Raw genomic sequence first — 17,759 nt, 5'->3', positions numbered from 1 at the left:
CCCATCTGGTCAAGATCCTGTTGTAATCTGAGGTAATCCTCTTCGCTGTCCACTACACCTCCAATTTTGGTGTCATCTGCAAACCTACTAACAGCGCCTAAAGTCACCTATAATTATTGCCATGTCTTTGTCAAATGCACCCATTATTTCTTCTGTATACTTTGGCCTATATTGTGGTTACTGTTAGAGGCCAGTAGACTATTCCCACTAGTGACATCTTTTCCTTTTCCAATCCACATTTTCCCAAAACCAATTCTACGTCTTGATTTCCTGAATCAAGGTCATCTCTAACTATTGCTCAAAAGCCTTCCTTGATTAACAGTGCTACCTCTCAACCTTTTACTTTTGCCTTTTTTGTTATCTTTGTAAGATCTATTCTTGATTGTCTGTTTATTCCTAGGAGTTTGTCTCTGTGTCCCTTCCTGCTGTTCTCTGACACTAATTTCCCATAATATTTTCCTCCCTTGAGATCTTTTTCTCTGTTGTTTGATATGCCACATCTATCCAAGTTTGATCTTTTGCTTCTGTTAGTTTAAAACCTTTTGTACCTCCCTAATTATGTGGTTCCCAAGAGCACTAGCCCCAGCATGGTTTGGATGTTGACAATTGGTGCCTAAGTGCTTCTGTTTTATGGTTGGACCTTGAAGTATGATGATTGTATCATTCAGGGAAAATCTCATTATTGTCCAAATCACCCACTGTCACAAGAAATTAGTGAGACAGCACCTGGAGTGTTGTGTTTAATTTTGATCACCTTACTTCAAAGGAATGCAATTGCATTGGAGGCAGTTCAAAGGAGATTCACTAAATTGATGGGGTTTGTCTTATGAAGAGAGATTTGATCAGTTTAGGCCTATGCTCCCTCATGTTTAGAAGAATGAAAAGAGATCAAATTGAGGTTGATGGAATGTTAAAGACATTGATCAATGAGATGTAGAGGGGATGTTTCCTCTTATGGGCCGAGCTAGAACAAGAGGTCTGCGTAGGTCCCGATCCATGATCCTCACATTCAGTAATGTGCCTGAATCACTTCTCACCTCTCAGTGTTTGATTTCGATACTGTACTAAGGAACTAGTGTACTGCATTGAAATTTTCTCAGTGGAAAGTCAGAGTCTGATTCTGTCGTTCAGTGTTGGTTTGTGTTCCATGTTGTTGATGAGATTTGTTCCCTGCTACGCTGTTTTTCCAGCACATTAAGGGACTAAGACCAGGAAGATTCAGCATTCATATTGATTTGACTAAGGTTCAAGCACAGTTGGACAATTGAACTTTCCTCATTAAGACCAGGAACACGGCTCAGAATTCCTACTCCCCATTGGTGCCCAGCTAGCTCAGTTGAGTAGAGACTTTTAATCTCAGGGTCATACTTTTAGACCTCATGCTAGACACTGTTGTATCTTAGATAAGTTGTAGGGCAGCTGTCCCTACCTTTGGCCCAGGATGCCTGTGTTCAAGTTCATTCTGCTTCAGGGGTGTGTTATAACTCATCTGGAGAGATTAGTTAAAAAGTGTCTACTCACTGGTATTCAGTTGAACCCTACTGAAAGTATATGTATATGGCACTTGCCATGTAATGGAGCACAACCAACCCCATTCTTCCTCTGTTCCTCCTCTGCTGTCCTGCCCACTGAAACACACACAGTCACATGTTTTATGTCTCACTAGCTTATTGGCACACGTTTTCAAGGTTTACAAGCAACATAGTGGCTACTTGGACAACATATTGATGCCCGTGGAGTTATTAGCTTGACAAACAGTCAACACCTTATTAGGTTGTGGATCTTGTTAGTAAATTTAGTGACACTCGCCGATCCTGTATATTACAAAAGTGCACCAAATGCGAGCTAGTCAGAAACATCATTTCTGCTGTCTCCCTTGTGTGTACTCTTTGTAGGCAGATTTTATTAGGAGCTCTGTTTTTTTTCTCTGTAATGTGGGGTAGACTTGAAAAAGGTGAAGGAAAGTGGAGGTGTTTCCTGTGAAAATAACGAAATGTGTGAGGGATTTCCATGTCTGTGCAGTTTTTACTGAGTGCGGAAGTTAAGGTCAATGTGCAAGACAGTGATTGAGATGGTGATCAGTGTTTGTCTGGTGATGCATTATGAAGTTATGTTTGGCTTTAAGTGGACATCCCCTCTGAACATTGATATTTTGCTTATGACAGAGTATGGCTGTATCATTGCTAAATTCAGAAGAACTTGACACGATTGGTTTGGGTGGTTAAAGAGAGACCGGCTTTGATGCTTAAGCTGTTAACGATTGTGAATATTTGAAATATGAAGTTTGTATCTTTGCTGAGAACAAAGATTGCAATTGAAATTGACTGTAACATATGTCCTCCTGCCCCTCCTCCACTCGATTCACAAATGGCAATCTGCATTAACGAGAAGCCAACCAATTTTGGATCAGAGTTGTTGCTTTCTCATTTACTAATTGTTTATCCCAAAATCTTTTCAGTAGATCCCAGTCATTGAGTTGGATTCTTAGTTACATAATGTATTTTTCCACATTTGTGAACAAACTATTCTAAAATGCTCCAGTGTAAATATGGAGTCAGAAGTGTCTTTTATTGTGGCACTTCCATGGGAGATGTGCTGCAAAGCAGTGAGACTGCAGGCATAGGAGGACATGTGCTGGAGTTGGACTGAAGGGATGGCTCTGAGATTGGTTTAATCAGAAGTTGGTGTGAGAAGAGAATAGTTCTTGAGGTTCAAGAACCACAGCCCAGATCAAAAAATAATGAGCTTTCACTCTGTAGCCAGGTTTGGATGGAAAGTTGGCTGTATAAGTTTGTTGAATATTTTAAAAGTTTATAAATGCTACCAATTGTATTTGAAAAATTAAGGTCAGCGTACCATACAGGAATGCAGGCACAATTAATGTTACTTCATGTAAGTGGTCAAAATCTTTGTTTGATATCATTCTTGAGATTTTTGAAAACTTTGACATTTTTATTTTTATTATATTTGTTAATTAGGGATGTGTAATAAATACTTTTCTTGCCAGTGACACACACAGCCAATAAATTAACTTTATAAAACAAAAATGCACTGAGAGACTATTCCACCCCTCAAGGGGTGCCCATTGATCTATTTTGCATAAATGGATCTATGGATGACCTATTTGACAGAACAGAACTACTATAGTGAATGTGATTGAAACAACCAACAGGATAAAAGTGGAGGACAGGACAATATTCATTGATTCATCGAAGGTATTGTGAAGGACAGTGTTCCTGAACTGATCAGTGAAGATGGAGTAAATGGCCTTTCTCCTATTTATTTGTGTTCTTCTGTTCTCGGAGATCACTGGGGTATAAGGGTGCTGGAGGCTGGATTGCTACATTTACAAACCATGTTCACCTCTTTCCAGGGTCATAAAGCCATGATGTGGAGTTGCCAGTGTTGGACTGGGTTGGACAATCAGAAGTCATACAACACCAGGTTATAGTCCAACAGGTTTATTTGAAATCACAAGCTTTCTTAGCACTGCTTCTTCATCAGGTAAGGTAATCTGGTGTCATGTGACTTCTGATAGGGTCACAGAGTACAGGCTGTTAAAGGAAAACCACTTCTTTCTCATTTCTAATATACCTCAGTACTGCCATATAATTCTAAAAGGTACCCATGAGTGTCTGTATTAGGAATTGCTGAAGCTGAGTTTTGGAACATACGTGCAAATATGCATATAAATTAGAATTAGACATAGACCATTCAGCCTTCTACACCATTCAATAAGATAGAGTCATAGAGATATACTGCATGGAAACAGACCCATCGGTCCAACTCGTCCATGCCGACCAGATTTCTCAACCAACTCTAGTCCGACCTGCCAGCACCTGGCCCATATCCCGCCAAACCCTCCTATTCATTTACCCATTCAAATGCCTTTTAAATGCTGCAATTGTACTCGTCTCCACCACTTCCTCTGACAGCTCATTCCCTTAGGTCTCTTTTCTATCTTTACCCCTCACCCTAAATCGATGCCTCTAGTTCCTAGAGTCCCCCACTCCATGGAAAAGACTTTGTCAATTGACCCTATCCATGCCCCTCGTGATATAAACCGCTGTAACGTCACCCCTCAACATTTGATGCTCCAGGAAAACAGCCCCAGCCTGTTCAACCTCTCCCAATAGCTCAAATCCTCCAACCCTGGGCAACATCCTTGTAATCTTTTCTGAACCCTTTCAAGTTTCACAACATCTTTCTGATAGGAAGGAGACCAGAACTGCACACAATATTCCAACAGTGCCCTAACCAATGTCCTGTATAGCCGCAACATGACCTCCCAACTCCTGTACTCAATACTCTGACTGATAAAGGAAAGCACACCAAATGCCTTCTTCCCTATCCTATCTACCTGTGACCCTACTTTCAAGGAGCTATGAACCTGCACTCCCTAGGACCTTACCATTAAGTGTATAAGTCCTGCTAAGATTTGCTTTCCAAAAATACAAAACCGCATATTTATCTAAATTAAACTCCATCTACCACTCCTCAGTCCATTGGCTCATCTGATCAAGATCCTGTTGTAATCCGAGGTAACCCTCTTTGCTGTCCACTGCACCTCCAATTTTGGTGTCATCTGCAAACTTACTAGCTATACTTCTTATGCTTACATCCAAATCATTTATATCAATGATGAAAAGTAGTGGACCCAGCACCGATCCTTGTGGCACTCCACTGGTCACAGGCCTCCAGTCTGAAAAACAACCCTCCACCACCACCCTCAGTCTTCTACCTTTGAGCCAGTTCTGGATTCAAATGCCTAGTTCTCTCTGTATTCCATGAGATCTAACCTTGCTAACCAGTCTCACGCAGGGAACCTTGTCCATATAGATCACGTCTACCACCCTGTCCTCATCAATCCTCTTGATTGAGTTTTTTGAAGAAGTAATAAAGTTTGTGAGCCATGATTTCCCATGCACAAAACCATGTTGACTGCCCCAAATCATCCTTACCTTTCCAAATACATGTACATCCTGTCCCTCAGGATTCCCTCCAACAACTTGCTCACCACTAACGTCAGACTCACTTGTCTATAGTTCCCTGGCTTGTCCTTACCACCCTTCTTAAACAGTGGCACCATGTTAGCCAACCTCCACTCCTCTGGCACCTCACCTGTGACTATCGATGATACAAATATCTCAGTAATAGGCCCAACAATCACTTCTCTGGTTTGCCACAGTGTTCTAGGATGCACCTGATCAAGTCCTGGGGATTTATACACTTTTATGCGTTTCAAGACATCCAGCACTTCCTCCTCACAGCTGAAGTGTTTCTGTTTTGGATTCCACATTCCCATCTGTCTCCCTGAAGATCTAATGATTGCCTACCTACCTCCACCTAAAAAAAAATTCATTGACTCGACTGCCCTCTGAGGCAGAGAGTTCTAAAGTTGCACAAGACTGCCTAGAGGGAAAAAAAAGTATTTTTGTCTCTGTCCTAAAGGATGACCCCTAATTTTAAAACCAAGCTTCCTAGTTCTGAACTGACCCTTAAGAGAAAACATCCTTGTCTTATTCCCTTAGTCATAAGACCCGTTGCCTTAAGAAACAGGAAGCGGAATAGGACATTTGGCCCCTCAAGTCTGCCAAAGACCATTTAGGATCTTCAATCAAGTACCCCCTCACCCTTCCGAATTCCAGTGCAAACAAGCTCAGTTTGTTCAATATTCTCATTAGTTTAAAATAAAAGTAACGTAAATAAGCAATTAAAGTGTTATAGATGTTTTAATCAGAGAGGTGCTGGAAAAGCACAGCAGGTCAGGCAGCATCCGAGGAGCAGTAAAATCAACGTTTCGGGCAAAAACCCTTCATCAAGAGTAGAGGCAGGAAGTCTCCAGGGTGGAGAGACAAATGGGGAGGTGTGGCTGGGGAGAAGGTAGCAAAGAGTACAATGGGTGAATGGGGGTGGGGATGGAGGTGATAGGTCAGAGGGGAGGGTGGAGCGGGTAGGTGTGAAGGAAGATTGGCTGGTAGGACAGGTCATGAGGACAGTGCTGAGCTGGTTTTAATCACAGAACCTCTCAGTTTGGAATTTTGTGCTGCATTAGTTGACACATTTACAACTGGTCAGACTTTACATAGCAATGTTATGGGTGTCTCATCTCCCTTGAGCTGTTTGATCTCCATTAAGGAAACCTTCCATGATATTTATGGAACTGTTCATAAATTTTCACTTGTCCCAGTGCCATTATTTTTGCCATTTATCCATGGTAAGTTCATTTAACAGAGTGATATTTTATTTCCTATTCATCCCAAAGGTACTGAGAGAGATTATATGTTGTAATTCTGTTGAGTGTTTGTCTAGCCATGTCCTGAACAAATGTGCGACCATTGAAACGTGATATTTTATTAACCTGACTATAAAAACCAGATTGCTTTCTCCATTTTTGCTCCTATTGAAGCATAGTGATTTGTTAAAAAATAAAGAGGATAACATGAAGCAATTGTGAGAAGGAGATACATTTTGATAGTACAAACTTTGGTTCCTACTGAATATCGTGTATGCAAACTTTGAAGGAATAACCCTGGAATATGAATTCGAAATAGTGTATGCACACATCACATTTTAACTACAGCCCCTTTTCCCAGGATGTTAAAATTTATTCACATTCAACAGCACTATTGTTTAAAATAGAATGGCTGATTGAGGGTCAGGAAAAGAGCACAGTAAATGAATGGAAAGTTGAATCTAATTCATGGGTTCAAGTAGCAGAGTGCAGCATCTTTCCTCTTCAGGTTACAGGGTGAATTCTTACCATGTTTAAAAGAAGATATTTTTACATTATGAAAAACCAGCCCTGATTCCAAAACCTCCAGGATGACGCTCTGCAGGCTGAATGTAGAGATGCTTGCTGCTGGTGAAAGATCAGGAATGCATCCTGGAAAACTTGCTACGTGAATGGACACCTTGCACCACAAAGGCATTTGAATCATCAGAATACTCCTGCTGACAGTGTTTCTGCAGTGGTGCTGGGTCAGAGCCATTGTGACATAGAAGGGAGGCCACTTTCAGCCTGTAAAGTCCAGACTGACTGTGTGGAGCACCCAAATCAGTCCCATTCCATAGCTGTATTCCAATAACCCCTGCATGTTTACATTGGTATCATTTTATCGATCAAATCTGCATTAAGGGTAAGTTTAAGACAACACCCTGTTGTAATAAATTCATTGACTGAGTATTTGAAATGAATACATACTGAGTTATTTAATAAAACCACAACGAAATGGATTCAAAAAATGGTGATTTGGAACTGAAAGCACTTTCCACCCACACAGCATTGCAGTTTCAAGCAGCGGTATTTTTGATTTGTTTTGTCTTTTAAAATTGTTTCTGAATAAGCAATCTGTACTTACAAAAGGTTATGTACCTTGAAATATTGAGAAAATAAATGAACATGATTCCTGCAACAAAAACTATACTGAGTCACAAGCTTTGTCTGATGATCACCCAGTTGCCAACTTAAAACTGAAATTATGAAATGTCATAAAAATGGATAATATGTTTGCTTAAAAAGATGCACCAACCCACTTTCAAGAAAGTAATGCAAGAACAGATGACTATTTCCAAATATACAATGTGATTTGGAAACTAGTTTTACTGAGAGAGGTTTCTGAAATCCCCAACACACCTCTTGACATCAGTTGGAACGTAAACATGCTCCAAGGTGATCACTGATATATTAGCCTTACCATTGAAAATGTTTATAAATACACATGATCTTATGGGTCCCTTCTCTCTGGTCTGCTTCACTGATGATTGAAATTGGAGAGTGAAAACTAGCCCATTAAACAGTATGTCAGACCAGAATATCAAAAATATATTTAGACACATACCATATCTACACGTGTCTGGGGCATTATTACTTGAATTTAAATTTATAGAGTCTTACAGTCATACAGCGAAGAAACAAACCCTTCTGTCCAATTGGGCTGCATGACCAGACATTGCAATCTGACTACTCCTATTTGGCCTATATCCCTCTAAACTCTTCTTATTCATATACTCATCCAGATGCCTTTTAAGTGTTAAAATTGTACCCACCTTCATCACTTCCTTTGGCTGTTCATTCCATGCATGTATCATCCTCTGCATGAAAACATTACTTCTCAGGGGTTTTTAATTTTTTCCCCTCTCGCCTTAAACCTATGCCCTCTAGCTCTGGACTCCCCTTAGGAAGCCTGTGTGAACTTCTAGAAGATGTTTGCTAACATTGCACAGAAGACTTGGACTGGCAAAAATGCACTTGCATGGAGTTCATAATAGCCTCACAGCTTGGTTTGGAAAGTTGTTAAGGGGCAGGAAACCAAGTGCAGGTAGAGTAGATACTCCGGAAGAAAATGACAAGTGGGAGTTCTTCAGACATCTGCATGGGAACCTCAGTTTATTAATGATATATGAAAGAATATCCAAATTTGTAGCTAGCACTAAGCATTGTATGTAAGGCAGATGGGAGTAGGAAGGGACAATGAAACAGAAGACTGGTTACATGAGTAGATGCAACGACAGCAAATTGGAGGTAAGCTTGAGGTCAACCACTTTTAGATCCAAGAAAGCTAGTACTTTCAATGCTGTAAGATACTAAGAAGTGTAGGAACAAAGGGACTTGGCAGTTTAAGGACAAAATTCAGCAAAAGCCAATAGATTGTATTTCAAAGGGTGGGGCAGATGAGGGATAAGTGAAATATAATCGGCAGGAAATTAGTTGAAGAGAACCCTGGGGGTTCTTGAATAAACTTCTAAACTGTTACCTTTTGGGGGCATAATCAGTGTAGTTCATACCTGTAGAAATTGTGTTTTTCTTATTCTGTCCATTTTCACTTAGAATTTGTTCATTTTTGGGCAGTGTATTCAGACAGGACATAATTACCTTGGAAATGGCACCCTTAGTCCTTCAGGCACAATGCGTAAATGATGATGGCATATTGTATGAGAAGGAGTTGTAATTCGTCAAGTATAGCAGATTACAAGGTGATCCAAACATGGCATTTAAAATGATTTAATTGGGTAAATCTAGAAAAAAAACTTTATTTTGGTTGGGGTATAAAGATTAAAGCAGCATCATCTTAAAACTACAGCTAAACATCTCCCAAGGGTTGGGCAATAAATACTGGCCTAGCCACAGGCGCCCCATGTCCCACAAGAGAAAATATTTGGGCCATGGGTGGAAAAAGTGAGAGGTGACGTTCAAATCATTGAATCCCTACTGTGCGGAATCAGGTCATTCAGCGCATGAGGTCCACACCAATCCACCGAAGAGACCCCTCCCCCCATCCCCATCCCTGTAACCCTGCATTTCCCATAGCAACCATGATCTAAATTGGATAGCAGAACAGCTCAGGGAAGTGGATGGCCTGTTTCTCTGACTGCTTGTCTCAATCTCGAGTCAGTTAATCGAAAGACATTGTAGATCAAGCAGGTGTGAAGTATTTGTCATCCAGGTGTCTCTGGTGCAGAACAAATTTTTGTCCAGTATTGAAGTATGGACCAATGGGCTGAGAAGTGGCAGATGGCGTTTAATTCAGATAAATGTGAGGTGCTGCGTTATAAGCAAGACTTGGTAAGGTCCTAGGGAGTGTTGCTGAACAAAGAGACCTTGGAGTGCAGGTTCATAGCTCCTTGAAAGTGGAATTTCAGGTAGATAGAATAGTGAAGAAGGTATTTGGTATGCTTTCCTTAATTGGTTAGAGTATTGAGTACAGGAATTGGTTGGGAGGTCATGTTGCGGCTGTACAGGACATTGGTTAGGCCACTGTTGGAATACTGCGTGCAAATCGGAAGGATGCTATGAAACTTGAAAGGGCTCAGAAAAGATTTACAAGGATATTGCCAGGGTTGGAGGATTTGAGCTATAGGTATAGACTGAACAGGCTGGGGCTGTTATCCCTGGAGCTTCGGAGGCTGAGTGGTAACATTATAGAGGTTTATAAAATCATGAGAGGCATGGATAGGATAAATACACGAAGTCTTTTCCCTGGGGTGGGGGAGTTTAGAACTAGAGGGTATAGGTTTAGGGTGAGAAGGGAAAGATATAAAAGAGACCTAAGGGGCAACTTCTCCACGCAGAGGGTGGTATGGGTATGAAATGAGCTGCCAGAGGAAGTGGTTGGAGGCTGGTACAATTGCAGCATTTAAAGGCTATTTCGCTGGGTATATGACTAGGAAGGGTTTGGAGGAATATGGGCCGGGTGCAGGCAGGTGGGACTAAATTGGGTTGGGATATCTGGTCGGCATGGACGGGTTGGACCGAAGGGTCTGTTTCCGTGCTGTACATCTCTATGACTCTTATGAAATAAGCATTACAGTACCTTCCCACTTATGGTGGTTTGGACAGACACTCTGTTCCATTGGTGCCATATGCTCCCTCTCACCTTGTCCTCCCGTAATTGTCTGTGTTAACCAGAGTCAGCAGGCTAATAAACTACAGGTATAATTAAAACCAAACTGAAATGGTAAAGGATCTTTGGTTTGATTTTTAAGCACATTTATTGTAAGAAAAGATCTGTACTTCAAAATTACACAAGTTTCAAAACAAAATATTTTTGTACATAAAGCCCTGTAGCTATGTACAGCAGTATTGCACAATTTAAAAAATTGTCAATTCCCCTTCAGACATCAGTGCAAAGAAGTAAAATCAAATTAAAATGGAGGAAAAAGAAAACCAGGGTCGGGAGGAGTGGGGAGGTACAGATGGGATGTGACAAGGGGTGGGGAATTACTTAACATTTGCTACATATATACTGGGTCCTTTTCAGTGTAATAACACTGCAAGAAGTGAAGTGAAATTAGATAACTTAAAGCAGAAATTAACAGCACGGGAACAAAAAACGTTGCAAGGTGTGTTATGCTTCAGTTTGGCAATGATTTACAGAGCAAAAGGAGAAGAGAGGAGAAAACAAACTTAAAAACAACACAAGTTGCTCTACATCTAATAAATACACAGTTCAAAATAACTTACACATGTACACTTCTCAGGGCTGCAGGGGTTGAACATCATCATTTCTGTTATATAATAAAAGGGTCTGTTATGAAAACAATTCAGATTGTATTTGATTGTGTGTTGGGGGAAATGTAAGACAGCTCTTGATATTTTCTGGCTCAGGTTCCAATAATTGCAGGAAACGCTTGTGGAGCACAATGAAAGGGTTCAAAATTAATCCACTGCTGAACTGTCCGGCTGGTTTTTACCTGACGGGAGACCCACACCTATTGCCATCTCCCAGGGAACTTCAACAAAGCGATGGGCTCTAGCGACGGTTCAGCCTCTGAGTTGATGTCCATTCCATCATACTTTAATATGCCAAAATATACACACAGACAAGTACAAGAAAAGCTGATTTCTGTCTGAAGTAAAAGCAAGGACTAAAACTGCTGAAACCTTCAGCCATCTAGTCTGGTTTAAAATGGCATAGCTACTTTTTTTTTGCTGGGTTTCCTTTCAGTAGTAAAACTGAAGAGTGAGTTGATCACACACCGTTGATCCTTCTCCTGCACAGTATGTTCAACAAGTTCCAAAAAAAATTTCCATTCTGGTTATTTGGTGGTCTGAGATCCCTTGCCTGTAATGAGAGGGAAATAAAGATTTTGTTTTAGAAATGCAAGATTCTGAAAACAAAAAATCCAGAAACACTCAAAAATATTCAATATTATACAAAATGAGCATCTTGACTGCTTTAGTTGCGAAGCTTATTTAGCATGTTAGTACCTACTGCTGCACTTACACGAACACTTTTAAAGTTTAGTCCAAGGCACCTTAATGGTCCGGAATATCTTTCAACACTTCAATTTGCACTTACCACCTGAAGCATATTTGTAATTGTGAGACTATCCAGCATCTTAAGAATTCTTGTGGACAGTATAATGTCCCTAGTGTTGATACAGGAGACCCAGATTCAAGTCTCCGAGGTGGTATGTAAAGAATCTTATTCACACATGAGACATGGGTATTGCTGGCTGGGTCAACATTTATTCCCCTTCCCTAATTGTCATCGAGAAGATGGTGGTGAACGGCCTTCTTGAACTGCTGCAGTCCAAATGCCGTTAGAGAATTCCAGGATTTCGACACAGTGTCAGTGAAGGAATGGCGATATGTTTCCAAGTCAGGATGGCAATTTCCCATGTATCTGCTCTCCTTATCCTTCCAGATAGACTTGGAAGATGCTGCCTGAGGATCTTTGGAAATTTTCTGCAATGCATCTTGTAGGTAAAACACACTGCTCCTACTAAGCAGTGGTTGGTGGAGGAGTGGGTGTTAGTGGATATGGTGCTAACCAAATGGGCTGCATTTTCCTGAATGGTGTTCTTTAGTGTTGGAGCTGCACCCATCCAGGCAAATCTGGAGTATTCCATCAGATTTCTGACGTGGGCCCTGTAGATTTTGGACAGGTTTTAGGAAGTCAGGAGGTGAGATATTCAATGCATTATTACTTGTCTCTAAACGTCCCTTGTAGCCACTGCATTTCTGGTGAATTCAGTTGAGTTTCTGGTCAATGGTATCCCCAAGGATATTGATAGTAGGGGGAATTCAGTGATGGCAGCACCACTGAATTGTCCCTTATTGGAGATAGTCATTGCCTGGCATTTGTGTAGTGCAACTGTTACTTGCCACTTTTCAGCTCAAGACTGGATATTTTCCAGGTCTTGTTGCATTTGGATATGGACTACTTCAGTATTTGAGGTTTTGCAATAATGTGTCGTAACATCTCTGAACCTATGGATTTAAATAAAAATCCAGCATCTTGGTGTTAGCTCAAAATTTGAAAAGACTGATTTAATTTGCATTCGTGCAGAGCCTTCTGCAGTTTCAGAATAACGTTGAAGCTTTTTGGGGCAATCAATTAATGTGTAATATAGTCCCAGAGGAGAAAGTGAGGACTGCAGATGTTGGAGATCAGAGTCAAAAAGTGTGGCGCTGGAAGCATCTAAAGAGGAAGTAGGTCGATGTTTCAGGCATAAGCCCTTCATGAGGAGAGAGGGAAGGGGGCTGAGAGATAAATGGTGAGGGACGGGGGGCTGGGGCTGGAGCGAAGGTAGCTTGGAAGGCGAGATGTAAATGCAGGTGAGGAGTGATAATAGATCAGAGTGGAGGGTGGAGTAGATAGATGGGAAAGAAGATGGACAGGTGGGACAGTTCCAGAGGGCGGTGCCAAGTTAGAGGGCTGGATCTGGGATGAGGTGGGGGGAGGCGAGTATAGTATAGGCCTGTTATTATGCATCTGTGGTTGGCAGCTTATGCACGACAAATAACAAATAAAACACATTTTTTAATGAATGACCTCAATTGAGGGTTAGACATAAGGGAAAGCATTGGGAGAGTACTCCCTATTCTTCAAATAACATCATTGTACCTTTCAAAAGATGGGCAGGAGCTTGATTTAAACCTTATCCACAATAAATCTCCACTTGAGCTGATAGTTCGGCAAGTACAAATAGGCATCTTGAAGTGAGTATGATATCATCACCTCATGAAGAAGACATGGGACAGTGCTTCCTAATGACCTAAGCTGACTTCAAGTGTGTGGGATTGAAGGTTTTAACTGTCATATTTTGTGTGAAAATGCTAATTAACACTGAACGCAAAAGCACATTTTAAAGGAATGCTGCAGAATGTACGTGTAGCACACAAGTTTTGTTTGAAAATCATTTTGCTTCACTGCTTTCCATACAGCAATCTTATTTTTATGTGAAGCAAGTTAAGATCGTATTGGATGAGTTTCAGCATCATGTTGTCCTTCCATCTCACTCCATCAACTCGCACAGTGTCTTGCCCTCTCCATACTCATCTCAAGAAGATAACTACTTTCATCTCTTCACTTCAAAATTCCAATCAAAACATTTTTCTGTTGCACCATCTAGATTCTGACAGAATTTCCTTGCTGTAAACCACAACAACCTCCACACTGACATTAGGTTATAAATCGGTGACTAAAAACTGTGTTCGTGGCTTTTTCATTAAATGGATGGCTTTAAAATCATACTTCTTATTGCCGAGCTATATAAAAGTTGGTTAATGAGAACAGAGTTTCAAAATATTTAATTCCAGTTCTCTCGGTCTAGTAACACTGACTGGAAGATCTGAACAAGATCTTCCAACACACATTTGACACACCAAAACTAGGAAACAAGTGATCAGTTGAGACTTCATGTTCAATTTAATAGTGAATGGTTAAATTTTAAAAAAAAGAAATTTCAAACATTGAAGTAGTCACAGCTTCAGTCAGAATTAAATGCTAGGAGATGCAAGAAGGGAAACTATAAACCTGTTGGTATGTTTCTCGCTTTCTGAAAAAAAGTGTTTGTGTATATAGAAATGATTTGGCGATGCCTGTGTTGGACTGGGGGTGTACAAAGTTAAAAATCACACAACACCAGGTTATAGTCCAACAGGTTTAATTGGAAGCACACTAGCTTTCGGAGCGACGCTCCTTCATCAGGTGACACAATCACAATAATCTGCTGAAGGAGCGTCGCTCCGAAAGCTAGTGCTTCCAATTAAACCTGTTGGACTATAACCTGGTGTTGTATGATTTTTAACTTTGTATATAGAAAGGTTGTGTTTACACTTCAGTGCCAAGCTTCCACCTTAACCTGATGCTGGAAATGTAATCCCAGTGTTAGAGCCTGACTTGACCCTGGGAAAGAGGAGTTTCATACTGTTTGGATATTAAAGTTCACAAAATCAAGTGCTAAATACAAATGTGTGCTAACCACTCTGCTGGATAGTGGAATTACAGTTCAAACCAGGTGATATAAATGGTCCACTGCCTGGGCAAAGACTATCTTGCAGCTATATGGCATCAAGCTTGCAACTGTGATCTAAAAAGACCAGTCAGCCCTCAAAACACTAATTCAAATTGACTGAAGAGCCACAAAAATTATTAAGTGTTATGTAGCAGCAATTTTGTGCTCAGCAGACTAAGATAAGTTACTTTGTCTTTAGGATGTATGGTTTTGGTTAAAGGATAAAAGGAGAATTTGATGTCACTCTAGCAGATGAAAGCTCAGTCTAACATCTCATTTAAAAGAACAGTCCACTTGATGATGTAACAGTGGCAGACCTATTTAGAGCATGGACCCAACCTCTTCATGTGGAACTTGATAAATGGTTGTGTAACTGACACTGACTAGCTCAACATTGATTACATGTCCCTTTCATAACTAACTTAAAAATCATTTACTTAGATAAAACAAGTTTTCCTTCCCCTTTTCTAAAAGCAGCAAATGTCATTATTGGCACCATTGCTTAACACCATACTGTCAGCAGATGCTCACAAATTATCTGATCGTGGAGGGCAACACAACTGAATCTGATGCTATTTCGAAGTTCACAGCGTGCTCAGATGCTGGCTATCGTCCCAGGAAACCTGGAGTCCGAGGCTGAATTGGACAATTGTAATGATGCACATCCATCTATGTTTGGAAAGTCAAATTCTATTTCCTAATCTAGACATTTGCAACCTCCAAATTCGACATTTTTATTGCCAAGCTGGGCAACCCTCCTGCCTTTGATCCTCTGTAAATCCACACACCCAAAACACTGCTGCCTGTATTCACCTCTTACACCACATAAACTCCTGATCCTCCCTGCCGTATACCATGGACATGGAGAGAAAACTTCTCAATCCTAACCAGTTGAAATCTAGGAAGAAAGTGACACAGAGCTGGCCTGAGGAACTTCGGTATGTGGGTGATGATATCACCTCTGCTCTTTCAGAAGAGAATCTTCAAGCCTCGCTTAACACCTTTGCCGAAGGACTAGTCTCAGCCTCAAACTCCAGAAGACTCAAATCCTTTACCAATCTATCCCAGGGCAAGTTCTGGAATATCCCCAGATCAACAGAGAAATCCTCTCAAAGGTGGAACATTTCCACTGACTGGAAATGTTAGCTACCTCCTATTTAAGGCTAACATCGATGCAATACTAACACTGCACAGAGATCTGACACTCCACAATTTCCCAACCTTTTGATTTAAAATTCTTATCCTCATGTTTCAACTTGCTCAAAGCCTCAATCCATCCCACCTCTGCAATCTCCTTCTGCACAACTCCCCTCTCTGGCTGACCACTGCCAGTCATACCCCTGATCCCTGTATTCCAAAACTCCCTTCTTAAACTAAACATGTAGACATCTCTCCTTCTGTAAGACCCTCTATTAAACCTACCTCTTTAACCAAGACACCTGTCACTCCTCCTCATTTGTGTCCCCAACCATTATTTGGTTGCCTAGGCAGCACTCTGGGACATTTCCTGATGTTAAAGGCATTCTACAGCTGCAAGTTGAATCTGGATTCTGACTATGATAAATAAAAACAGTAAACACTGAAGAAACTCAGCAGATCTGGCAGTTTTTGTGGACAGAAACAGAGTTTCCAGACTGATAGACTTTTTAGTTACAAATGCTGAATTTTCTCTCGCGTGTTCTGTTCATATTTCAGATTTCCAGCCCCTGCAGTATTTTGCTTATCACAGGGATTCCTGCTGGTGTTCCGGGAATTCACAGTCTCTGCTGTGAGAACACAGTGAGCGAGTCAAACTTCTTTCTATTACATGATATTCTGAGGTTCTCATCATCGGTGTTTTGGCGATCATCTGTTTAATCCTTGCAAAGTATAATCTGACACCTGAAAGAAAGTACTTTCTCCTGCATATTTTAAACAATTCTGAAAGCCACTTATTTGTGGGGTGGATACAGGGAAGAATGGTACAAAATGTATAATACAATCCACAGATCAGAGAAGGAAACCTGAACTATCATGAAAACCTTTGTAGGTCTTGTTTTTGTGTGAAATTAACTTGAGATTCAAACCACCTCCCCAAAAAAAGCATTCCTGTATCCTCACTGTTTAGTTATACGCTACTGAAGGTTAGAAAAATCTCCAAAAATACACACAGTATCATTATATATATTTAGCACGTTTATAATTATACCATACTTTTTCATGTGATTACATCTTACAAAGCCAACTCAGCAGTCAGTGTGGAGAAGGCAAGGTGAAAAAAAACTCTGGGTACAGGCCTGAGACTCTCAAGAACAGCAGTTGCAGCAGCTGGTGTTTGCGGCTCTGATGTTGGCTTCAAGTGAAATTGTTTGGCACAGAGGAATTGCGATAACAACTGGGCTTTTCCCCTGTAGAAGCTGAGGGGAAACGTATTCTGTATACGTGATTCCTGTAAAAGCAGCTATGTGCAACCACAATGGCAGATTTTTATCTCTTCAAATAATACTTTAATGTTTAAAAGGTCTGGCATTGTTCTCGAAATATCTTCAAATCATTTTTGCAGTAGACATACTGCTTTACATTGTGGCACGTCTAAAAAATAGACTTTGAACAGTTCATATGAACGGGTTTTTCTTTCAGGTAGAGGTACAGACCATTCAGCCCATTGTGGCTGTGCCAGCACACTGAGACCATCAGTGAATTCCACTCTCCAGTTCTTTGTTCATAGCCCTGCTTTTTTTTTTCTTTTTAAAGTTAGTATTGAGTCTGCATCTGCCTTGGTTTTATTTCCTAGTGCATTCCAAATTATAACAACAGGTTGAGTCAAACAATCCTCTCCTGGTGTCCACCTTCTAGCCACATATCCTTGCAAAATACGATCGTTTTGACAATGACCTTAAATCTGTGTACTCTAGTTGCTACCTCTACTGCCCTACGGCAACAGATCTACTCATCAAAACCCTTCATCATTTTCAACACCTCTGTGAAATACTCTGTTGATTTGTACTGCAAGGAGTATAGCCCCAGCTTCTCGT

The 17,759-nt window shown here is 40.7% G+C and overlaps 1 protein-coding gene and 1 long non-coding RNA gene across 10 annotated transcripts in view; one reads left to right on the top strand and one right to left on the bottom strand.

The window, feature by feature from the left end:
* The window catches only part of LOC132830941 (uncharacterized), a 558,005-nt gene that overhangs the window by 411,981 nt on the left and 128,265 nt on the right, over window positions 1-17,759 (top strand). The gene's annotated exons all lie outside the window — the stretch shown is intronic.
* The window catches only part of LOC132830925 (bcl-2-like protein 11), a 48,873-nt gene continuing 41,581 nt past the window's right edge, over window positions 10,468-17,759 (bottom strand). For all 3 annotated transcript variants that reach the window (XM_060848896.1, XM_060848879.1, XM_060848888.1), the window contains one exon: window positions 10,468-11,564. In XM_060848896.1, coding sequence (XP_060704879.1) covers window positions 11,472-11,564 — 93 coding nt within the window. In that variant the 3' untranslated portion in view covers window positions 10,468-11,471. The remainder of the gene's footprint in view (window positions 11,565-17,759) is intronic.

This window comes from Hemiscyllium ocellatum, chromosome 3 (genome assembly GCF_020745735.1).
Source record: "Hemiscyllium ocellatum isolate sHemOce1 chromosome 3, sHemOce1.pat.X.cur, whole genome shotgun sequence".
Lineage (NCBI taxonomy): Eukaryota > Metazoa > Chordata > Chondrichthyes > Orectolobiformes > Hemiscylliidae > Hemiscyllium > Hemiscyllium ocellatum.
The sequence above is the reverse complement of the archived record's forward strand: the minus strand, read 5'-3'. Positions and strand labels throughout refer to the sequence as shown.